The 26,108-nt window shown below is 39.5% G+C and overlaps 1 protein-coding gene across 7 annotated transcripts in view; it reads left to right on the top strand.

Annotated features, from left to right (window-relative positions):
- LOC144004148 (RNA binding protein fox-1 homolog 2-like) overlaps positions 1-26,108 on the top strand; it is a 78,155-nt gene that overhangs the window by 29,103 nt on the left and 22,944 nt on the right. For 4 of the 7 annotated variants that reach the window (XM_077501146.1, XM_077501174.1, XM_077501155.1 and 1 more), the window contains 4 exons: positions 21,310-21,510; positions 23,751-23,924; positions 24,222-24,275; positions 24,469-24,561. In XM_077501146.1, coding sequence (XP_077357272.1) covers positions 21,310-21,510; positions 23,751-23,924; positions 24,222-24,275; positions 24,469-24,561 — 522 coding nt within the window. Of the gene's footprint in view, positions 1-4,932; positions 5,771-12,484; positions 12,998-21,309; positions 21,511-23,750; positions 23,925-24,221; positions 24,276-24,468; positions 24,562-26,108 lie in introns of those variants that run through there. The other 3 variants (XM_077501189.1, XM_077501183.1, XM_077501165.1) reach the window with 3 other exon arrangements.

The raw sequence follows: 26,108 nt of genomic DNA, 5'->3' as shown, positions 1-26,108 counted from the left end.
CTCAGACCAGCTCAGTGCACGAGGCAAGCTGGGAATGAATCTGTGTGTATGCATTTGCAACTTCTATTTTGGTGCGCTAATGACAAAGAGCTTGTGTGTCCCCATCTTTAGTTCTGCCTGCACACGCACACTTCTTTCTATAGTGTATTTGGGATGTAGCTTTCTGCCAGTGCCACAGGAGGGAAGTGTTGGTCTGTGAGTCGCTTCTCCCCCGCAGACTCCTCACATCCCAACATGGGAAATATCCTCCTCCCATATATGCTTATTTTTCTCCTCGTCCCTTCCTCATCTTTCTCTGCACTTGGCATCTCCTTTCTTGGGAATACAGCTCTCTTAGCTTCCATGGCAGGAGCTTAAAGAGGGCATGCCTGGAAGAATGTAACTGCCAGGTTCAAAGTCAGCTTCATGTATTTGTTATCACTTTTTTCATTTCTCTTCTACCAAATATTCCTTCCACTTTTTTTGTTTGCGTTCTATCCGGTCAACAAATGGGGATTATAAGAAATTTGGAATGATAAAGCCAAATGTGGGAGGAAGTGAGGAGGAAAAGAAGAAACACAAGTAACTTCTTTAAATTGGCTTCGCTGCTGGGAGGCATCTAAGCGAATGTTTAGGCAAGGTCGTCAGCTGAAGTTTTTTGTTTTGCTTGCTCATCTCATAAAATATTGTCATCTTTATCGCTACAGCTGTCCTCACTAGCACTTCAGCATCCACAACAATTTAACTCTTTGATATTGGGACACTTCAAACAAATATTAGCATTTTTTATTTAATCATTTTGTCTTATTTTAACATATTGTTTACTAGAGGTGTGCAAAATTTCCGATTCTTAGATTATTCACGATTCGGCCGTGGAACAATCGAGAACGATTCACAAACGTCCAAATTCCGATTATATAAATATGCCAAGGGAAGCGAAACGAGCGAAAAGTACGCGGAACTGAAACGCAGTAGCGCGCGCGGTCTTCGGGACGCTTTTTGGGACGGACCGAGAGTACACATCCACAACTCACGCCTCGAGATTCAAAACAACAACAAGCATGGCTGAGCTGACCAACCCACCTCTTCGTGAGATCAGACCTGCTCCGAAAAGGCAAACAACTTCAGGCGGAAGTATCAGCTAGCTGGCTGCAGTGCGTCGGTTAGCGTTCTACAGGGCGCCGCGCAGTGATGCGAACGAACGAACAGAAAAGTAGTGGCTGGCGGTAATGGCGTCTGACTTTATTCAGAAAAGAGTATTGTGGTGGAAATGTATCACGCTTTTGAAAACAAATAGTTTTTAGAAGAAAAACGCTTTATTTCCGAGACCCCAGCCAGCTTGCTGGACTATTTTCTTTTTTATTTTCTTCTCGTCCAACGTCGAACCAGAACGCGTGTCACCGAACGCTGTCAAAAAGAAGTCAGTGCTGATCGCACACACGGGAGGTGAGGATCAAATTGAGATTCATGTTAAAAAAGCCGAACGATCCCATTAATGTTTACACGTTCATGTTTACACAAGTTAAAAAGCAGAAAAGCACTTGAGGGTTTTTTTTTTTTTTGTACCTCTGAGAAACTTTAATGTTTACATGTTCATCTTTACACAACTTAAAAAGCAGGAAAGCACTTTTTTTTTTTTTAGGCATTTGTATTGAAGTAGTAGTTCACATTGTCTTTCATTTATACCTCAATGCACTTTTGAGTGGATAAAAATAATATATTTTTGCTCAATGCTATGTTTTATTCTGTTGAAGACTGAATATACTTAAAAGCTGTTGTTACAGAATGAGGACTTGAGTATTTTATTTACTGTTTTGAACTGTTAACTTGATACTGAAATAGTAGTTTATGTAGGCCTGAGAGGACTTTTGTACTATTTTTGTAACTAATGTACGAAACATTAAAAGCACAAAAATACATTGTTTTTTTTCTGCTGCCAGGGGGGGAAATCAATAATCGTTTTATAATCGAATCGTAGCCTCTGAATCGTAATCGCAATCGAATCGTGAGGTGCCCCAAGATTCCCACCTCTATTGTTTACTGTTTAGAGACAACCAATATACAACCAGAGAAATATCTAATAGTCTTTGATTCTGTCATGTATGGTAGTACAAAGGAAAGTTTCATTTAAATACAAAAAACAAAAACAAATGGTGTTTTGTGAAGTGGTTGTTGCATACTGCTTTCTAGAAAGTGTGTGTGTGTGTGTGTGTGTGTTTGGGCGTGTCATGTGAGGGGTGTGTGTGTGTGGGGTGGGTGTGTGGGGGTGTGTGTGGGTGTGTGTGTGTTGGGGATAATTTGTAGTGATCCAAATGTTCACACATTAGCAGTTTTATGAAGTAATTTATTTCTTCTCACTTAATCTGCACACTCCTGTACACAAACTCCTGGTTGCAATGCAAAAATACTAAGCCAAGGCTTGCCTTGCTGGATTAATGGATGAACTAGTTTAGTGTTCCCAACCTTTACTAAGTCACTGCATCATCATATTAACTTAAGAAAAATGCCATGCCACACCACCAAGCAAAAATGTCACAAACAGTATGAATACTGAATAATAATCTTCATTCTTCCTGCGTACCTTTTGCCATCTTATAGGAGAACACTAAACTGTTCTGCCTTTCACTATACAGCACCAACATTGATAAATGAACAAATATAAATTCAAAATTTAATAAATAATTTCTGGACATATCAAGTGAAATTGGATACATTCCAGCAACACTCCTTGATGATCTTAATCTTGCCAGCAAGCTGTATTCTCGCGGTATTTGTGAGTTCACAAACTCCGGCGATACGTTTGCAGCCGACCTTTTTAGGTCGGACCAATCAGGCGTTGTTTTGGGCGGGACGAAACCAATACGCACCGATTTGGATGGGGAAACAAACCTAACAGATGAATGGACACTGCAATTAATTCTGTTCTCGCAGAATTACTCAAATTTTCCTTTTTGAATTTGAACAGCAAGAGGCTCTTTGTGCATTTTTATCTGGTAAAGTTGTTGTTGCTTAAATCCCCCAAGACGAGACCGAAGACGGCATTTTCACCCGTTGCCTTAATTGGTAAAAACAAACAAGCAAAGATGCCGCATTTTCCAATCAGCTCGAAGTATTGTACAGCAAGTCCCTCCTTTCCCGAACGGATCTGCTGAGTGAAGTCCCAGATTGATAATGTGAAGAAATCCCTTGAGGGAATCACAATTATCAATTTTTCTTGTCAGGTTATGATGATCGGTCATGGCAAACTCGTATGCTACAGCACCTTGATTTGAGTTACAGAATGAGGTAGTTCATCTCAATGTATACTTGTAAGGCCCGACCAATTAATTGTCCGGCCAATTACATTGCCGTATTATGGCCCTTCAAACATCAGCCAAAATAATTGGCCAAATAGCAATAGAATAGATGTTTGCCGGTTGATTTTCCCGTTATGTACATAAATTTGTACAGTAATCTTGTATCCTTAATAAAATATGTTCATCAAGGTCATGGGCCCCTCATTCAAAACAAAACAAATCTCAATTTTTACAAGCAGTGCTTTGACCTGGGAACTGAAAAGCAAAGTTATTTTTTGAACAATATATTTACAGTTGCCTCCTGCTATTCATGGGGAATTGGAACCAAACCACCCCACGTTTAATTTCCATGTATTGAAATGAATAGGGTTGTTTTTATTTCATGATATCCAGCCATCCATTTCCTTAACCGCTTACTCCTCACAAGGGCTTTGGGGTGCTGGAGCCTATCCCAGCTGGCTTCAGGCAGAAGGTGGGGTACACGCTGAAATGGTTGCCAGCCAATTGTAGAGCACACAGAGATGAACAAACATCCACACTCACAATCACACCTAGGGATAATTCAGAGTGTTCAATTAACCTGCCAAGCATGTCTGGAATGTGGGAGGAGACCGGAGTACCCGGAGAAGACCCACACAGGCACGGGGAGAACATGCAAACTCCACCCATGATGGCCGAAGCCTGGACTCGATCTTGCGTCCTCAGTACTGCGAGGCAGACCTGCTAACCACTCGCACACCGTGCCGCACTTATTTCATTATATGTACTTTTTAATTAATCCTTTGATTAATAAAAATGTTTCTTTTCCTGCCAAAAATCAGCATTGCATCGGGCTTAAAAAAAACAATCAGTCGGACAGAAGTATAGTATATGTTGGATGCCATAGCAATTTCCCATCGCATGTATATGGTCTGCTATAGTGGTCATGAACTTACTTACTGGTTTAGGCTTATTTTAAAATTAACGCACAGGCTATTGATTATCTATGGGTGTTTGTGGAGGAAAGCCTTTGTGTGTCTGCTGATGAGTTTTGCTTGATCATGTGTGCCAACCAAGAAGGTTGAGCAGCATATGATCACAGCAGCACATTATAGTGTGCATACTGTGCATTAGTTTGCGTGTTTATCGCAAAATTCAGTCTGTGTGCTTAATCTTCAGATCATCCCTCATTCATCCTCTCATCCTCCTCACTTACAGCCCTAATCCTGTCATCCCTCACTCATTCTTTTCACTCAGCCCTTTATCCATTTATCGCTTCATCCTGTTATCTGTTGCTCGCATCCACTGCCCCATTGTCCTTGCCCCCACCCTGGACAACTCCCTCCCAATACTTTTTTTTTTTTTCTTCTTCCCCCCCACCACCACCTTTTACTCTGATCCCGCCCTTCCTCCATCCCTCTGGACTCAGTTCCAGCCAGACTCAGCAGATGTCTGATAGCTTGGCATCAGGGCTTCTTTCCGCAGTGCTCCATCCCTTGCATATGGTAGTATGGTGCGGGAAAAACTGCTCTCTCATCTCTGCAACAGTACAGTGTTTGGACAGGTGGAGCCGCATCTAGAATAACGATGCATTGCAGTGTGCTAAAGCTTAACGTCAGGTTGGGGTTTGGAGGTTTGGTATTCCCTTATTTTTGTGAGTCCCCCACCTGTTCTGAACGCAACTGCTGCAGAGGCTGGTGAGCTTGGAGCCGACCCACACAGCCAGCTAGATCTTTTCAGACTGCCCTAGTAGCTAGCTGCTGCCGCTTTTTGGAGCCGACGAGCTGTCATGCAATAAATAAATCATCTTAAAAAGCTGCAATGCAGTGGGGGTTGCCTTCTGCACTGCCAGCGTGAATTGAAGAAAGCCTTTTCTTCCCTCCCGTTTTCTCCTCACCAGGGGATTGAGAAGACTGCAGTGAATCCTTTCTGATTCCAACCCAGTGAAAATTTAGCTGGCTACATGGATACTCTGATCGTTCGGAGAGACTGAGGCTGAGAAGGAGGTTAGGTTTAAAAGAGAGGCGGGAACAAGAGGAAGCAGGGGGGGAAGAGCGGGACGTGTAACATGAGCAAGTGAATGATAGACAGACACAGCAAAGAGGGAAGAGAGCAATAGAAGGAGAGGAGAGTCTCGTCTCTTGCTATCAGGCGGGGAGAGACGCTAAGGCCTGAGGGGATCAGAGCAGCAGAGCCGGCTGGTGAGACCCCCCAAAAAAAAAAAGGAAGAGGAAGACAGTGACAGGCAGTCAGTCAAAGCTCGTGTTGGGAAGAAGCGACACAGCGAAGGGAAGGAGGAGTGGACGAGGGAGAATTTGAATGTGAAGACTGACGTGGACTAAAGCCGTTGTCTGCTCATGGTCCTGGAGACCAGGCCGAGGAACGGAGGAGCAAGGGGGGAGGTAGGGACGCACCAGGAAGGGGAGACGAGAGGGACCGTGAAAGTGGAGAGCTGGTCAAGAGTTGTTTTGCCAGGTCAGACAATGATGGGGTTGTACTACCCAACTGCACTGCTGGTAAGTTCTTAAACACAGCATAGCAACTTGCTGCTTAGCATTGAGACTGGAAAAGAGAGCAAAAATAAAATGCTCATTAGTTTTATCTTAAGTGTCTTCATGTGCTTGGCTACCCAAGGCAATGGAAATTATATAATGGTGTAAATGAAGATGCAATTGTCTGCTGTATAAAGTCACATTTTATGCTGCACGAGGAGCTGTTTGAATTTTCTGTGTTGTCACTGCTTCAATCTGCCTTTAGAGTTTATATCGTACCTGTGTCTTTCTTTCTCCATTTTTAATTTAATCAACTATTTTAAGGATGGATGTAATAGAAATTACCATTCACTACAAACACTGACTTTCATTAGATACCTGTTCTCAGTTGTTGTTGCTGGTGTTTTTTTTTTGTTTTTTTTTGTTTTTTTGGTATGTCGTCAATAAATAAAATAAACCTAAACTAAATCAAACATTACAGAAAGCACTGTTGTAGTTTTATTAGCAACATTGTTGCATTCAATGTCTATACAGTTGATTTCAGTTGCACGCCTCACTGCTATATGTGTCTGTGCTTCGTAGCAGATAGAAGTTTGGGGATTAGAGCTGTTTCATGGCTCTGTTCTAGCATGTCCTCTTCTCTGCTTTTGGGTTTTAACAGGCCCTGCTTAGGGTTAAATGCGGTAGCTAAAGTTGCTTTAATGCCCAGTGCTGACAAGTAGGGCTGCACAATGTATCGAAAAAATATCGATATCGCGATATTGGGCCTTGCAATATGCATATCGCAAAGGCATGCAATAAGTTTTATATGGAATTTTATGCTTTTTATATGAATTTGACCAGTCAGATGCTAACTAAAATGTGCATCGCCATTCAATAGTTAACACTTAATTAACTAAGATTACATTAAGGTTGCTTATTTTGCCACATGAAAAATGTTTTTCTTTCATTAGGTAATAAAAATGTAATTTCTTTAGGTACATGTTAAATATCACAATAATATCTATCGCTATGTTCAGCAAGTATATCGCATATCGCATGTTTTTCCAATATCGTGCAGCCCTACTGACAAGCATGCACCATTGGTAAGACTGCACACTGTGTCATGTACAGTATACTGTGTGATGTCATGTGCTTACATTGTTGTTAAGCGATCCAACATGGTCAACAAAGACTTCTATGCAGTTTACTCTTATGTCCTTGGATTGATGCTGACAGGTGCCAAGGCCCTGTTGTTGTGACACACATTTCCTTTGTAGAGAGAATGTTTCTGATAGTTTGCAACAGCTATCATCTACAACTGTAGGTTATGTAAACAATATTTTCACCCTCTTTTTGTATTCTGCTTGTATATTTTATTGCTGTATTTAATTTCGAAACTCCACTTAAGTCACTGCTTTCGGGTTTTTTTCTGATTTTCCATGTTTTTCCTTCTTCCTTCTTCCTTCTCATACATTAGTATGTCCTATATTGCCTGTTTCTTCCTCACACACTCAATTTTTCTTCCCCATAGGCAATTGCAGCTGAAGGCTAAACACTTTTTCGTCCTTCAAATGTCCCATGAGGGAATAATGCTGTTCGCACATCACAAAATACACCTTATTCCAATTATACCACTGCTTATATTATTAAGGGACACCTACAGTATATAATGTATACTTTGCAGGGTGCACTCTCCACGTTCGCCAGGTTGACAATAACGAGGTGAAAAGGGGAGTGGCAAAGTCACTATTCCCCAAGCACGCCGCATTGGTGCAGTCGATTTGTCTGTCAAAATTGCACAGAGGTAATATCGCTTTGCTAGGCGCAAGAGTCCATACACCAAACCCCCCCCAAAAAAACAAAAAACAAAAAAACATGCGTATGCAATTTGCATACAGTAATCCCACAATCCTCGATGCGGCCAGTGAGGCACATGATTGGTTACAGTATAATCAACATCGCCGCTCCAAGGGCAATGACAGCATTGTTTAGATCTGCCATTATGCTGATGCTAGCAAGTAGGGGTGTGAATTGCCTAGTACCTGACGATTCGATTCGTATCACGATTCACAGGTCACGATTCGATTCGATACCGATTAATCCCGATACGAATTTATAAGTCGATTGTTGCGATTTTTTTTTCATTCAAATTTAGAAAATACTAATCAGTAAGCTTGTAGAGTGTAAGATTTATATGAAAATGTATTATTTATTTATCTTATAGAGGTTGTAATCTGTTTCATGTTTAAACAGCATTAAAATAAAATATTAAGGCTTAATGTTCCGTTCATATAACATTCTTCCATGCTCAAGGTGTGAATCCTAACCCGAAGTCAGACGTTTTGTTGAATATTTTTCCATTAAAAATGGAAGTTTAAAAATCGATTCACAAAAAAAAAAAAAAAAAAAAAGGCAATGATGATAAGACGTTGAATCCGTTGAATCCGAATACCGAATGAACAATTCTGAGCTCTAAAAAAAAAAAAAAAAAAAAAAAAAAAAAAAAAAAAAAAAAATCGATTTTTTTTTTTTATTGAATCGATTCGAGAATCGCGCGATGTAGTATCGCGATATATCGCCGAATCGATTTTTTTTTAACACCCCTACTAGCAAGCATGAGCAACATTGGCAACCAAGCAGTTCTGTTGCAACCCAAAGGATGAAAACACCAATATTGTGTCTGTTCCTGCACCAAAACGGAACTATATTGCCCCAGAGTTGCGTCAAACAACTGTTGATTCCCCCCTGGTCCCGCTCACGTTTGGGAGGAAAAAAACGAAGAATGACACGGCAGGCGAATTAGTATTTAAAAAGTCCAGGATGCGAACCCTCGTCAAATCTTTGTGGTTCGGCAACGTCGCCTGGCTTTAACAGGAGGAATATGCCTAACTCCAATAAATGTAATAACCAAAAAAAAACATCCTAAACCCAAACAAAAAACATCCTAAACATTAAATAACCCATAAAAAGAGTTGTTGTTTTTTTTTGTTTTTTTGTTTTTTTGTTTTTTTTGTAAATACATGAAATATTGTGTAAGGAAAAAAAAACATGTAAAAACTGAGATCAGTTAGAATTACTGAGGTATTTTGGCTGTATATTGTTCAGCTGGTCAGTAAATGTTACTTTGTCCCAATTTTTGTTGTTGTTGTGTGTGTTTTTTTTTTTTTTTTTTTTTTTTTTTTTGCGTGGGTCTAAAATGGTGATGAGCTGATACAACCAATGAGCAGTATATAAGTGCCCTAATTTCTTTCATCTGTGGTGATTTGCCACAGTTGCCACTTATACTTTCAGAACTTTGCCCATTTCTACCACTATGTGCAGTTAGACATCAAGCTATGCCTAGAACCCCCAAAAATCCATCTTCCCAGAAGTGTTGTGTGTTTGTTGGGCTACAATGTCTCAGCCGTGTGCATGTATGAGTGAGGGAGATAGTGGTAATATAGGCGGCGCCACCGCCACATGAATTACATAGTCTGGTGCGGCTTATACATGGGACAATCTGGAGTATTTCCCAAATTTAGCTAGCGCGGCTTATAGTCAGGTGCACCTTATATTCCAGTAATTACGGTACTGAAGACTAAGAATACAAAATGACCACCGTCAAGTTTATTGGTAACACAAAAATAATCAAAGCTGTTATTCCAGATCAGATTCACAGGTACACCAAACTACAGTAATACAGCACATTTTAATGACAGAATTGACAACTGTACAGTGTCCACGTCAGGTTATAAACTCCGTATTTTATTGCATTTCCCTTGTCAATTGTCCGTTCTACTTTTCAGTACTCCTTTGTCAGGCTAAGCGTTAGTACAGTTAGAAGAAGAAGATAAGCACATTTGTCGACAGATAGTCAGCCTTCAATGTTTCAATAAAGTAAATTGGTGGAGAATACGTTTTAGTTTGCATCCAGTCATAATCTCCACTTGAACTGGCAATTCATCATCAGAAAATATATTAGTTGATGAAGTACATTTGCCAGTGTCATTTACAGCACTCACAAATCTGTTAATATAGATGATAAATAGTAGGAGTGTGAATTGCCTAGTACCTGACGATTCGATCCGTATCACGATTCATAGGTCACGATTTGGTTCGATACCGATTAATCCCGATATGAATTTACAAGTCGATTGTTACGATTTTTTTACTCAATTTAGTAAATACCATTCAGTAAACTTGTACATGTACACTGTAAGATTTGTATGAAAATTTATTATTTATTGATCTCAAACTTCAGTGATATAACTTTGAGCCACTGTTTTTAACAAACGGGTTGTAACTTTTTCATGTTAGAACAGCATTGAAATAAAATATTAAGGCTTAATGTTACATTAATATAACATTCCTCCATGCTTAAGGTGTGAAAGTTAGATGTTTTGTTGAATATTTTTTCATCAAAAATGGATGTTAAAAAATCGGTTTGGCTGCCTATTGAATCGATTCGAGAATTGCGTGCTGTAGTATCGCGATATATTGCCGAATCGATTTTTTTTAACACCCCTAATAAATAGGATAGGATGATAAATGTGATTCTCAGCTTGTTGTCAATTAATATTTTTCAGTCGTTTCCCTTACATTTTTGTTGAGTTGCTTATTGAATCCTTATCTTTTGCTGTATGTATTCATTTTCTTTAATCGATTAGTTCTTTCTTTACATGTTAGTCTGTTTTAGAGGGGAAAAAAGGTGATTGAAGGTGATTAAAGAGGGTGGTAACTGTGGTGTGACGCTAACACGTACGGTGTAATGATCTGGTACAGTAGATGATATTGTATTAGCTTGTAATTTCAGTGTATGTTAGCTTGTAAGTGGACATTTTTGGCTATTCGAGTCCCAATGTTTCTTACTCAGTATGTATCTTTATTTAATAATTCTCTATTTAGTATTTTTCTTGTCAAATAAAGATCTCTTGTTGTTTCCGAGTGTGAACAAGTGAACTGCTGATGTACTTCTAAACAACATCTTGTGATTGGCTCGCAGAGAAGAAGGAGACAAGGGCTTCTTCACTAAATTGACCATGAAAGAAGATGGGTGGTTGCCTTTACTTGATGGACATTACAGTGAAGAAGTTTTGAGTGACTCTGGGGGTCAGTACTTGAATGGAAGGGTAGGGTTGGGGCTTCCTTCTCCAACTGCTGGAAAAGTGCAGGAGAACATGTGTTTAAAAGTATTTCCAGCCTCCACCATGCAACTGTGCTCACAGCTATAGGGGACGTGGGAATTGTTTGATTGGTGAGTTGGTGTCAGTGGGTGCCACGTTCAGCAACTATGGCTGGTGTGGACTGTAGTCCAGCAGACGAGTCAGTAGACAGTCATTAGACTCACGCTTGAAAGGTTTAGTGTGAAAAGGCCGCTTTTCCTCATCTGCTATGTGTATGGAAAAACATAGGGTGTCACAGGTAAAACTGGGCTTCTACTGTGTATACATGAAGTGGGACGGAAAAGCTAATCACAAATATTTTCCACTACAGAATTATATGTGATTTGTAATATCGGTTTCCTTAAATGCCTGCTGATACATTATGTATTTTTGTACCACTTATTTTAATTTGAAATTTACCTATTAGCCACATTTAAATTCCTTACGCAACACTTTACTATGGCCAGGCATACCTCCATTAGAGAATACCACATTTTCCTCTCTATGCCCTATTCCTTAACTTCCCTTAAGTGTATTTTTAGCCATCAGTCCATATAGCGCAGTAAAGTTACTTTGTCGTTTAATGTTGCTCTTACTGCACTTTTTTTCCTCCAATTAAATGATATAAAGTAGCACTAAGGAACTTTCCAACCTTAACATATTTTCATAACTCTTCTGATGAAACATTGACTTAAAACTAGTTGAATGGTACTTTGCCGTGGCCTGAGGGTGTCTGTATCATTTTTACTGTCACTAAGCAACTTTTAGAGGATTGGTTGGAACACTGCCACATAAAAAAACTACAAATCTGATGACTGCTTTATAGCATACATCACTTCCCCCTCTCCCCATTTGTTACAAAGACGGATGTCAAATTTGAATATCAACACATGATTACTACTTTCCTGGCAGAAGCTGCAAAACGACTGAAAGGTTTTGTCTGAGGAGACAAAAAAGAAAAAGGGAAGCTAACCGAATAAAAGAACAGTGAAGGATCAACATTATCGATAACCGATAATTTCCTGCTTTGTATGGTTGATACTGATACTGATAACCAATAAATTTCTTTTTTTATAATTAATATAGCCTTCATATAATCTGCAGTTTGTGCATCCAGGAATGGACAAACTGATGTTTTAGTAGCTCTGATTATGACAGCAAACAAATGTGTCTCCTTCAAATGTGTATTTATTTTCTATATGAAATGGCTAACAGACAGAGACTACATTTGAAATTAAGAAGACCTTTGTCAATGCTTGTTAGCACATACCCGGCTGATGGGTTTCTTGCGTACAGTATTCACACTTGTGAGATCAGCAGTTTGCGGTCACAACTGAAGCAGACCTCCTTTTGTAGTGGGAAATCAACAACCCAAAATGGCATAGAGCCAAGCTCAGCTTTGGACAACTGAGTGAGTACATTGCATGTCAAATTATAGTTAGGGAAAATAGCACTGACCGCAGTTTTCTGTTCCTCTCCACAAGGTGACACACAGTAGGATCTTAGAATTCTATCTTTTCCAAACATCACCCCCACCTCAATAAGACTAGAGGACGTTTTTCTTTGAACTGTTGCTTCATCACTCACTACACCTCAATCCTTTGAGCATGGCAAACCGTAACTGTCTTTGGTGCAGCTGGGTCTAAAGCCTCAGCTGGCTGTCAGCGGCTAAACTGTGAGCAATCAGGCTATTGGATTAGGGAAAGAGAGAAGGACAGAGCTAATTTGCTGTTTGGCAAAGCATCTTAGTTACTGTAATTAAAAAGCCTGTCTGGATACCGAGTGTTTCGAGGCGTCACCCAGGCCACAGCCGTGAGCAGACCAGTGGCTAATGCTACTTCATAGAGATAGGCCGATATTTGACATATTGGTACATATCGGTATCGGTCTGTTTTATTAATCTGACGGCCGATATGAGCGATCCATTTAAAACTCCGTCTTTTCGCTTCGAATGCAGCCCAGAGCGTCTCTGTCTGTTATTGAGTCCAACTCCAGCAATGTAACGCCCATAGCAGCATTTGATTGGTTAGCCGTGCAAGAGCCAGAACCAATCAGTAGTGTATGCCTGTATCACAGTAGCCGGTCACACACGCACCCACGGACACAACGCGAGACACATGCTTCGAAGGTAAGTTAAAAGAGAAGAGACTCCGCCGATCGTTTCACCATGATAAGCTAAACACATTGAATTATGTTGTGTATTAAATGCACTATATGAATGGAGCTGCATTGCCTTGCATTGAATCCCCGCTAGCTAACAGTGGTGTGTTCAGCTTAGCATGTAGGCTAACACCCAGTAGCTAATTCGCTACTTGAACTACTCGGGGAGGGAATCACACACATTTTCACTTAATTAAGTAAATAATGTTTGTTAGAAAGGTTCCAAATATTAACAGTTGTGATTATTATATTGTCTAGTTCCATGTTAAGAGTAGAGTAATGTCATTATATTTACCTCTCGTGACGCACACATTGCATTCTGTGGTCACGTCCACTACTTGTTGCATAGCGGTTATTATGCAGTGAGATGCCACAGTGACACTAAATAGCGTTTAGTTACTTTATATTGTGTTTATTTGTCGCACTGGTTTGCCATTGTGTGCCTTAAGCTTCGACGTCGATTTGATTGACAGCTCGTTGTGCACCTCGTTAAAGTCCGCTCCGTAACTAATTAAGTGTCTCAAACACCGTTTAACTACACGAACGTGTTCTCTTCCGTATGTTTGGCATTAGTAGAGAAGTGCACTAAAGTATAGTGTGCTTATTTGCTCGTTTTGTCTCTCTTTTCACGTCATGTCAGTTGGGACATTATGCTCTCAATGGATGCCACTAATATGTAACATCTACGGCCGTAGTCGGCTGCAATTAATGTTCAGTGATGTAATTTCGTTACGTGCCTCATACTTTGAATAATGAGCTCATGTTTGGTGTGTTGTATAACTTTCTCGTGTGTTAGTAACTATTCATGTGGACAGCTAAGACAGTGCTTGTTAATGTGAATTAGCAATGTTGCAGCCCAGTTATTATTTAGACAAGTACATCTGTGCCATTAAGTGATACAGTACAGTACAGTAGTGAGAGAATAGTGTGCCCATATACACACACGTGTCTATAAGTGTAAAACACATTAAACAGCAGAAAGTGGCAGCGGTCCACCGCAACAATGTCTGTTTAACCAAGTTATTCTTACTATTATTATAACCAAGTTATTTTACTCTACCTTTTTCTGCGTTGATTGGGGCATCCTAAGTGGCAGTAAACTACATGATGAAGTGTCTTTTGACAGTTCTCTTGTAGAGAGGAGTAGCATGATATTGCTGTTCTCGATTTAAGATCCTCAGCTTATGAAAAACTGTCTATATGGTAACAATAACAATAATTATAATAAGGTCTACAAGAACTGTATGGTGTTCAGGGATGAATAGTTTTTCTCATGGAATTTTTTTATTTTTTTTTGCTGTAGTAATAAGTAATGCCACAGCTGATGCACATTTTGAATGACAGGGTTCCTCCTATTACTTCAAAATATAAAAATATAACATTTATAGAATAAAACTACAAGTATCCCAAATGCTATAAAAGGTAATGTCACATTGGCCCCCACATTTAACTCCCCCCGCCACCAACGTCTTATTGCAGATAGAAGGATGTAAAATGAAAAGTGCAGTGTGAGAATCCATTGTAAAGAACGGTTAGGGTTTGCATTATTCAAAAATTTGGTGCCAACATTTTAACTTTTACTGCAAATGAATATCGGCTTCAAATATCGGTTATCTGCCTCCTTGACTACCGATAATCGGAATCGGTATCGGCCCTGAAAAAAGCATATCGGTCTATCTCTATCATATACTATAATGTTTAGAGCAGTCCTCCTAACCTTATATACCGTATTTTCACGATCACACTAAACTAGCACATAGCAATCAACATGTCCTCCTCACCAGTGTGGTCGTTTTTCTCCATGGCAGAAAATCAAAACATTTTCAGCAAGTATTCTAAGAGGGGGAAAGGTTTTTGCTCACCTGAAAATCCGTCATGTCAAAGCCGTTTTGAACGAATGTGATTGAGGCACAGCTGCAGCAGCTAATGTTGCTAAGCCAGCAAGGCAGCAACAACAAGGCTAAAGCTATTAAAGCCAAAGTTATGACATTCATAGCGCAAGACAACAGCTGTGTTCTGTAGATGACCCAGGTTTTTTGCAAGTTAATAGCACACGAAGAAAAAGTCACGACAAGGCGTCCATATGTCATGTGACCAGTAGTTGACCAATCACAGCGTAGTAGTTCTTCAATGAGTTGGCCCAACGCTCTCTCAATACGGCGCTGATTCAACAGCATTCAACATTCATTCAACTGCTGTAAAGTTTACTGGCTTTGCGCATGTGGATCATGGGTTTTCGGCACGTAAAACTGCTCGGCAGAATATCGCTGCCAAAAGTCACGTGAGTTGTATCCGTAAATGTAGAATTGCTGTTTACGTACGCAAAACATTTTGTTGTTGTTGTAATTGAAGATATGCTTCTTTGTGTACGTAGATCAGGTTTTGTGTACGTAGAGCACACGTTTTGTGTACGTAGATCAGGTTTTGTGTACGTAGAACAGGTTTTGTGTACGTAGATCACGTTTTTTGTGTTTACGGGGTTTTGGCATGATTCTAACTCCATATACATTGTCCACACGCGCACCTACGAGAATTCTGTGTTTTATTTACTTCGCTAATTCATTCCAAACGGTTTTTGTCTATAGTTTATTGAGGGAAAAGCATTTTCAATTTCTGTTGTGGTGTTAAGCGCTGTTCATACACCGTTGGCACTGTAACTAAAGTAACTGAAGCTGTTCATTGACAATTATGTTTACATTCATTGCACTATTTGATAAAAATTGCACTATTTCAATTGAAACCTGTTCAGAAAGCTTAGTTGGCTTAAGATGTCTGGTTTTTTTTTCTTTTAGGGTTTTATATTTTTAACATTTTATAAATGTAAATTATAAAATCGAGATCGTGAATTTATTTTTAAATGATCGTGATATGACATTTTTACCATATCGCCCACCCCTAACCTTGTCCAATGCAAATTTGTCACTCATTACTGAAGATAACCTTCATCCAGTCATCCACAGTCCATGATTGCCTCTCCTTAAAGTGTATGGGACACGAAAAAAAGTCACCCTAAAAGTATTTTTTTTTTTTTAAAGAGTACAAGTACAAATAATATGATTTCAATGATTACTGTGTTAAAAACGCAATGACAAGTGCTTGTAAAAATGAGATATTTATCGTGAATTTCCAAAACATGGCAGCTTACTGGCGACGCCCCCTTTTTTCGAGCCGGGACACTTGTGACGTCACCGCGAGCACGGAAGTTGGCGAAAACAATACGAGGATATGGAGAACTACACGGGTAGTAGGGGTGTGAATTGCCTCGTACCTGACGATTCGATTCGTATCACGATTCACAGGTCACGATTCGATTCGATACCGATTAATCCCGATACGAATTTATAAGTCGATTGTTGCGATTTTTTTTCATTCAAATTTAGAAAATACTAATCAGTAAGCTTGTAGAGTGTAAGATTTATATGAAAATGTATTATTTATTTATCTGACATTTCAGTCTTATAGAGGTTGTAATCTGTTTCATGTTTAAACAGCATTAAAATAAAATATTAAGGCTTAATGTTCCGTTCATATAACATTCTTCCATGCTTAAGGTGTGAATCCTAAAAAAAAAAAAAAATCGATTTTGCCTATTATTGAATCGATTCGAGAATCGCGCGATGTAGTATCGCGATATATCGCCGAATCGATTTTTTTTAACACCCCTAACGGGTAGTAAGGGGCTTTCTGACTCGCTATCAAGTGTAGAGTTGGAATTTGACGTCCCCGACTACACAAGCAGTCTTCAGACGAAGATATTTCAGCCCAGGAATGTATCCAGCTGTATCGGTTTGAGCCTTTTCTTGATGAAGGTGCTGGTGCAACTGTGTCCGGTCGTCTGCGTTACAATGAAGGTGGCTGTTACCAGTTTCAAACTGCCGAGGTAGAGGACGACATCGGCAGGCTCCAGGACACAGAATGGTAAATCTTACTCTTCATTTTAAAAGGAAATTATGGACTAACAATGCTGTTTATATTTTTGTATGGGCGAAATAGCAAACGCTTTGTGCCCAAAATGTAGCTTGGTTTAGTCCAATACACTCAAATTATTATGCTTTACTTGTTATAGTAAAAAGCTAATTTATATTGGTAGAAGCAAAATGAACTTATCCATCTTAAAATGCAAACCATAAACTAAATGCTGCTTACTTGCTGTCCTAAGAAGTGAAGCCACAACTGCCCCTTTTACATTGGCACATGCCAACCACTGTGAGACTCAATTCACAATGGAAAAAGTTTACAACATGCATTTTGGAAATTAGATTGACCTCATACCAGTCAGATGCATGACACTTTTTTTTCTCCTAAAGTGCTTGAACTACATAATCCAAGTAATTCTCAAATAATGAACAAATTCTTTGTAAATGTTATAAATGGCTGGGGGGGGGAGTTGCTTGTGCTTTGCAGGTGTTCCTGTGGTAACTGTGTAGCAATGGCAACAGTGAAGGAGAGAGTTTGCTGTCAGAGTCCGGAGCGCAGCAGAACCAGTGCATCACCCATCACTGGACGTTCAAAGCGGTGTGCCTCAGTGTGGAAGTCTTGCAGACCGCTTACCGATTCCTTCTTGTGTAGTGTCAGTAAAAAGGAGAACATTTCCATCGAATGACTACAAAGGATACCACGAAATATGATATAAATAAATGCAATTATACAAAAGAAATACATGCCTTTTTCTTTTCATCCAAATTATAAATGAACAAATAGAGAACAATCAGCTATGCCTATAAATTTACAATTTTATTTTACAAATGTACAGACTGCATCTTGCGAGTCGTCAGTCAAACTATTCAGTGATTCATCTCCCACAAAATAAATAAATAAATAAATACAATAAAATAAAATATCAAAAGGCAATAGCTCAGTACGCTTCCTACAATTGGTCACAAAATCCATTATCCGAGTCTGAAATTGTCATGTCTAAAACTCAGCTACTACTCCACTGAAAAAGTTAACAGTAAGTAAAGTGCGAATTGTATGACCTCACAGCCTCTGCCTAGTCTGGCTTCTGAAAGTCTGCACACAGTGGTCGGCGTTCGTTCTGCATTTCCTGGTCCAGCGGCAGCTTTCAAGGAGTGTGTCCTCATCCAGATTGGCCCCCTGACAGATGATCTCCACAATCTTCTTAAGATCCTCCACATATTCTGTATTCTGTACATAATATACCCATTGAATTATTTAATCATGTTGTACATATATGCAAAATAATTAGAATTAACTTTCATTTCTATTTCCTACTTTTTCCCACTATGTTGTGATTAGATTGAATTGTAATTGTGGATGTTGATATTTCAAATAAAAAATACATATGAAATGTTGGCTGCCCCAGGACTTTGCGCACAATACATAAATTCGAATATTATGGCTTTTTTTTTTCTTGCTTTTTTTTAACTTGGTCTGAGGAAATATTCTAATATTTTGAGATAGGATATTTGAGCTGTAAACCATAATCAGCAATATTAAAACAATAAAAGGCTTGCAATATTTCAGTTGATTTGTAATGAATCCAGGTAATATTTACACCTATACAGCCATTTTATTCTTTGAAAAATGCACAATACATTTGTAAATTACATGTACATGACAAATTTGAACACTAGGTGGGGTGAGTAATTTGTTTTTCCATAAATTGGTGTTATCAATCATGTATATTGTACAATAAATTTACTCACATTTTGGATGCAAACACCAGATACATCACCCAAATCATCTTCCAAACATGTCGCCTGTGTTGCAGTTTCATTCGACTCATACTCACTCCATAAGCATCTCATCCACCATCTGAAACAAAGTTTGAGCTGTTAACTTCAACACATATGCACAGCACAATACATAATACAAAATAAAATAGACAACAAATGGATTGGAAAGCTAGCAGTTCCTCATTAGAAATTGGTACCTTTTCATTGACTGTATATTAATTTGGCAGTGGTTATTTTTGCCATGAGCTGCTAAAATAAGTGCTGTTAACTTTCTAGATTGTAGTTCTTACCCCACATTATAGCCAAGTGACAGCTTCAGGGCCGGGAGCGGGTCAAACGAGTCTTCCTTGAAATGTGCGCTGTACAACACTGACGTTGGAGTCAGGTGTCCATTTATCTCTCGTCTGTTGCACTTGCTTTGTCCATTTTTCGCCAAGAGCTGCATCTTGAGGGAACTGAAAAAGGCTCACGCCACCCTCCCTTCGATTACAACAAAATCCGGCCACGCAACGAGACGGCATTGTAGAAATTCAGTTCATGATAAAACACACAGCAGTCATACGCTTGCAGTGGCAAAGCAAAGACGCTGACTTCCGTTCTTCCGCTGATGTAATATCCGATTCGGCCAAATGGCCAGATTTTGCGCAGGTAAGTAAAAAATAAGGAAATACTCTTTTAATATGTTTTGACTCGACGAGCCGCTCATTTTGTTGTGTATATTATATCGTTCCGAACAACATATTAAAAAATGTCCTGAGCTGTCCCATACACTTTAACCCATTGCAGTGTTGTTCTTTTATGTTTAAGCGTCAATGATGGTTTCCTTTTAGCTTTCCAGTATGTAAATCCTATTTCCTTCAAGCGATTTTGCACAGTTCTGTCACATATATTGACTCCAGCTTCCTCCCATTTCTTCATTTATCTTGTTGTGCATTTTCTGTTTTCAAGACATATGGCCTTTAGTTGTTTGTCTTGACGCTTAGATGTCTTCCTTGGTCTACCAGTACACTTGACTTTAACAACCTTCCCATGCTGTTTGTACTTGGTCCAGATCTTTGATACAGCTGACTGTGGACAGCCCACATCTTTGGCAGCCATACGTGTAGAGTTACCTTCTTCAACAAGTTATAATGCTGTCTTTGGTCTCAAGAGACATCTCCCTTGTTGGAGCCATGATTCTTGCCAATCCACTTGGTCCAGCAGCCCTCCAAGGTGTGATAACTGCACTGTTTTTAACTGCTGACTAACGAGCAGATGTAATTTGAGGCAGGTGACCAATTAAGGAAAGGAAATTGACTAGGTGTGTCCTTATATTCTGCTCAAAATGGAGTGATTCCATATTTTTTTCCTCAAAGTGGAGTGATTCCATATTTTTTTCCTCAAAGTGGAGTGATTCCATATTTTTTTTTCCTCAGAATGGACTGATTCCATATTTATTTTCCTGCACTTGCTCTATAAAAGTAACATTTACTGACCAGCACAACGTTTTTTCTTCATTTCTTTTAGTGTTTCTGAAAGCCAAGATGTTGCACTTTGGAATGACCTTACAACTGTTTCATGCTTTTTATCTGAGTTTGATCTACAAAATAAAATGTCTGAGTGCTCGTCCAAGACTGGCGATTCCATACGTTTTGCTAGGGGTTGTATGCCCAGTGCAGTCAAAGCATTAATAGCGTGAAATGATCAAGCCAAGCGGTGAACTAACTCTTTAATGCCAGTTAGAGCAAGTTCCGTGTTACAACGGTCACACATCTGCCATTTTCTTTTTTTTTTTCTCTCTCACATTTTTGCCATCTTCCAGCTCTGTTGTCGTTGTTGCTTCTGCTTCATACTTTTCTGCGAGTTGGTGACGTAAGCACATTGTGCCACAACATCCGTTTGCAGTTTTGCTTTTCCTTGTAATTGTATGAGGCACGAAATGTGAATTTCGAGCCTTGACTTTTGTATTTCACTTTCAGCATATCCACTTATTTATAGCTTCCCACTCAGTGTTTCTTCTTATCCTTGCTATAAAGGGATTATTTGTTTCAAAATAATATGAGGACGCAATATTGCACACACAAACACATTCAAGATGCAGTTGATGTGCCCTAGCAGCATCAGCTCAACTATCAGAAATGTGTAGACTGTATTGTCGGTGGGACCATAGCAGTGCCGGAAATAAAGGGGATAGTATCAGAGTCAACAAAGCTGAGCCGAGACACATCCATTAGTATTTATTGACTACTGTCGTCTAGCATTAACACCTTCAAAACCACCGGCTATAAATTTGTCATGAATAACTTGTCTTGGCTATTATTTCTTTTTCTTTTTTCTTTTTCATCTCTGCATTTCAAAACGCGTATTGAATTTTCAAACTCTTGATAATGCATGTGTGCTGTAAATATTTCATGGCTGGTTTGACTGAAAACATGCCTGCTACAGATGCAGGTAGAAGGAGGGGGCGAGTATAGCCCAAATAGATTGGCTGGGAGTACAGCAATTTGTTAATGGAATTGAGGGGTACATTTGTATCATACCGTTCTGCAGGTCACAACTGACAATATTAGAAAAGAAAACATTTATCTTTTTTTTCCTCCTCCAGGGGGCTCAGGATTCAACAGGAGCACAGGAAGGTTTGGTGGCACCAGCCTTCACAGCGTTCCCTCCTCCACCCCCTCCCCAGAATGGGATAGCTGCGACAGAATTTGGCCCTGGGGCCATGTTTGGTGCAGGGGGTCAAGGTACAGCTGAGGTAGGCGCTGGTGCTAATGGGAACACCACCAGTACCACCATCAACAGCAATGTAAGCATTGTGTGGTGTCAAAGGGTTTGCTGGTAGTTAGGGTCACTGTCAGGCCTAATTTGATATTTGACTTGGAATTCACACAAAATAACACAAACCTCCTAATTACATGTTTTCCTAACTTTTATTTTGATGATGGGTGGATATGAATTTAATTTGGGAAAGTGTAATCATCAATTTGTCAACGTTTTCAAGTAATTTAGGCTTAACATTTTGTTGACGGCCTAATGACAGACGATCAGTTAGTGTTAATTTCGTCAACAAAAACTTATATAAAAATATTTTCGTCAACACGCATTTTTCGCCGGATCAATCCTAGACTTGATTAGACTAGACTAGACTGAAACCCCCATTAATGAAGTATAACTGGGACTAAATAAGTATAACTGGGACTAAATCAGTCTGCATTTTCATCAACTAATGAAGACGTGTTGAAAATATAGCTCACTAAAGAAAGACTGGACTTAAAAGCTATGGACAGTTTAGTTCACGAACAAAGACGAGACGAAAATTACGAATTTGTTAAAACCGTGTCTCTGCTAATTTGTCACTAACACAGTAACACACCCCCTTTCAAATCTAGGGATGTAACGATAAGGGCAATATCGTGATATTGTGATATTAAAACTTCCACAATATCATTGTCGTCATGTTCACAATATTTAACACATCTGTTAAAAAAGTCAGGTTGATTTCCATATGTGCAGTTCTAGCACCCTCTAGTGGCTTGTTTATTACTGCAATTTAATTTTCATTAGGGATGTTTTGGCCTTCTATGTTTAAAATCTTTTAATTTTAATTGTCAGATGAAGGGGAACCTCATTTGCTTGTGAAACGATCACTTTGTGCTTGCATTAGCAAGTAAGTGCCTCGATATTGTTATTAGAGATTGTAGATGGTTTATATGCTTTGCTGTTATGTACAAAAGCACAATATTGTGCTTTTCTCTTTTTTTTTTTTTTTTAGTATGCGCTTTTTTTTTTTTTTTACAATATTATGATCTTATTTAAATATCGCCAACGCACCCACATTATTGTGATAATTATCGTATCGTGACCTTCATATCGTGATATCGTATCGTGATGTTTGGATGTCGTTACATCCCTATTCAAATCTGCAGCTAGCAATTGCAACGTGAACAAATACATGGGACAGACAGGAGGTCGATTCATGGTGAATGTTAAAAAGTAAATGTAAAATAAAAAGTAAAGCCATGCTTTGCTTTGTCTGGAAGAAAAGGATGATGTGATATATGGACACATTCTCGCTACACTGAACTGGAGAAAAACCCTTTGACCCTGTGCTTGATTTGAGCCGAAGGGAAGGAATATGGCCACAAAGTAGCTGGAAAAGAACACAACACACCTGAAAAGACACGTCACAGTTCACCACAAAGACATTGTGATAAGTTAACAGAAAGTTTGGTGATGGTTGTTTATAACGTAACAATCCAACAGCTATAACATTCCAAAAATAATGTTAATCCGACCGCAAAATAATGGTAGCTGTACTTACTAGCTTGTAGCATGGAGTCATACTAGCCACTTTTTGGCATGCTGTAATGTAAGTGAAGTTGCTTTTCATCAAATAAAAAGATTGGAGAAAGTTTTATCTGAAATAGTTTTAGATTACATGGAAATAGCCGCTGACCCAAAAAAAAAAAAAAAAATGTATAGGGGTAAAATGATTGTCCTGACTAAACCTAGGCTAAAATGTTGACGGATTTTGTTGACTAAAACTAGAACAATAAAATTGTTTTCTTGGACTAAAATAAAGACTAAAATACTAAAATTGTCAACATAGTCGACTAAAATGTGACTATATGAAAATGGGATGAGGTTGATGAGTGTGAACCTGGATTAAAACTGAGACTAAATTTAAAAATGGCTGATAAAATTAAAACAACCAGTCCAAGGTGAAAACACCTCTCACTCAGACACTCATCCGCAACCATTTTCTTTACTGTTTGGGGAGGCCAAGCAGTATAGAAAATGGTTGAATAGATGGTTTGCTAACCGGGATAGGATAAAAAGATAACTTTAAAAGAGCATGGTGAAGATTGTTGTGGGAACATTAGAACTATAATGCATGAGGAACTTCTTGTTTTTCATTTAGCTTAGCTTTTAGCTGATTGTCATTCATGCAGCTTTAACAAATGAGACTATTTAGTGCACTCTTACCTTACCTCTTATCTGTACCCGTTTTGCCCATCCTCTTTCACCTTCTGCCTTCTACCACAGATTAAGACTGATGAGAGCTCCCAAGGGGAGGCAGCTGTCCAGTGTGGTACTGGAGGGACATCAGCAGGGGGATCTGGAGGAGACTCGCCAGAGGCCAAAGGAACCCCCAAACGTCTCCATGTTTCAAACATCCCATTCCGCTTCCGTGACCCAGATCTCAGGCAGATGTTTGGGGTAAGGATCTCACAATTGTGTAACCATAAATACAAGATCAGTCAAGACACATTAGGAATTCTTTGGCAAGGCAGCGGAATGAGATGGTTGTGCTCTTGATGCTTTATTGGGCAGTTAAGTGTGTTAAACTAAGTGGAGTGAAAGGGAGAAAGGTATAACAAACAAAATACCTGCAATGTGTCCTATGTACAATAGTGACCTCTAGTGCAAAAAGTTGTACTTGAAAGTCAGAATATCTAATTCAAGTAAAATTATTGTTAGTTAAAAAAAATGTAATTACTATGTGTTATTTTGCAGCAATATGGGAAGATTCTGGATGTAGAAATTATTTTCAATGAGAGGGGCTCAAAGGTAAGCGAAGCCATCCAATTTTGATCACTGACCCAACCTAGCAATGCGCTTTCTTCCACAATGAATACGTTGCTCTAAAAATGTAATCCAATATCATTCAGTATTGGAATATTGTGAAAAGTGTGTGTGCTGCTCATTCCCCTAAAACGAATCAGACTATGCCTACTTTCTTGACCTGTGCTTCGCACCACAGGGTTTTGGCTTTGTGACATTTGAGACCAGCGCTGATGCAGAGAAAGCCCGCGAGAAGCTCCATGGCACATTGGTGGAAGGTCGGAAGATTGAGGTAATTTCCCATCTGTGTCCACTGCAGTTCTGTCCTGTCTCTTCTGCCTTTCTAACTCTGTAGAACCCCTGATTGCTAGCTAGCTAGTATTGATAACGCTCTAATGCAGCGCATTCATATCCCACTGCCTGGTCCGCTATAATATTTGTTTTTACGTTTAGTTTTGTTTTTTTGTGGTGAGACTGATTGGGGGTGCAAGAACACATATTTAAGGCATGCTGGGGTACTTTTCCTCTGCAGCATTTTTTTTTTTCTCCACCCCCCTCTTGAAGCTGTTGTCTCTTCTGCTTTTTGATGTGCAACATGTGGCCACATTGATACCAGAACTTTTCACCAACAATTGGAATGATGTCTCTGTGGTTGGCACCGGAGGGCACGAGAGGAATGCAGTGGAAGGATAATGCATGGCAGATTACTATCGGATGCTCTGAATTTCTTCCCCGGTGTACAATAAATCGTGTGTTCCCCGCTCCTGATATTGTGGCTAAGTGGTGATTGTGGCACCTTGTGCAAAAGCAGCATGCTGGGAATCACAGCAGCACTGACGCATGTTCACTTTGTGTCTTAATTTGTACTAGAGACCTATACAGTGCATTACAAATGTTTTGTTAAGTCATTTTTCATTCTGATTTTTGTATCTGTTCTGTTTTGGATCTCTTGACCCAGGTTACTGTAGGACAAGAGCTCTGCATGGGCTAAATGTGCTGACTTCCATTTGTGTGTGTTTGCGTGCGTGTGTGCGTGGGTGTGAGAGCGAGTGTCGGCAGGACCTGCATGACGGATGAAGGCTGGACCTTTTTCCCTGTCAGTCCTGTGTTCTGTTCTTCTGTTGCGTTTGCAAATACAAGATAGCGGCCTGCATCCACTGGTACAACATCCTCTGTCAGCTCCACTTTGAATCAATCAGCAAGCTGAATGGATATGGATGGAGTTACTCGAAGTGGCAGCCTGTCTTGTCCCTTGCATTGCTTTAAGCTGATTGTGTCTCAACCCAATAATAATGCATGCAAGCAATTATAACTCTGAGAGAAGTTTGTTGCATGCACCGTTGTACTTTTGTTTCAAGTAGTCACATCGGGCTGTAGTGAGTGATGAAGCAGTAGTTGGTGCAATGTTTGTTTATGGTTGCATGGGCTTGAAGAAACAAGGGGCTGGCACAGGGCACATCTTGGGTTTGGTTTACACATTCTTCCTTTGGACTGGGAAAAGGCCAGGCACTTCTATTTGCGGCTGTGCTGTCTGGAAGTTCTCCTATCTTGCAGGTGTTGCTCTGGTAAACATTCTCTTTAATTGGTCTTTTCAGAATTTGGTGAACTGTTTTCAATAACAAAGTTGGCAACAAACACAACATTCTTAAAGTAAGCATTCTGACTCTTAACTCTGATATATATGTTTACAATGGTTTACTTAAATGTTTAGTGTGTCTCAAGGAGACTTACTATTTTCCACTGGCATGAGTGAAGTTGATGGAGCCTAATTGTGCATGACTGGTATTTTCCTATGGGAATATACAGTATAGTCTAACCGAGAGCTGATCCGGATGCGCA

This window comes from Festucalex cinctus, chromosome 1 (assembly GCF_051991245.1).
Source record: "Festucalex cinctus isolate MCC-2025b chromosome 1, RoL_Fcin_1.0, whole genome shotgun sequence".
Lineage (NCBI taxonomy): Eukaryota > Metazoa > Chordata > Actinopteri > Syngnathiformes > Syngnathidae > Festucalex > Festucalex cinctus.
This window is presented reverse-complemented; position numbering and strand designations above follow the sequence as displayed.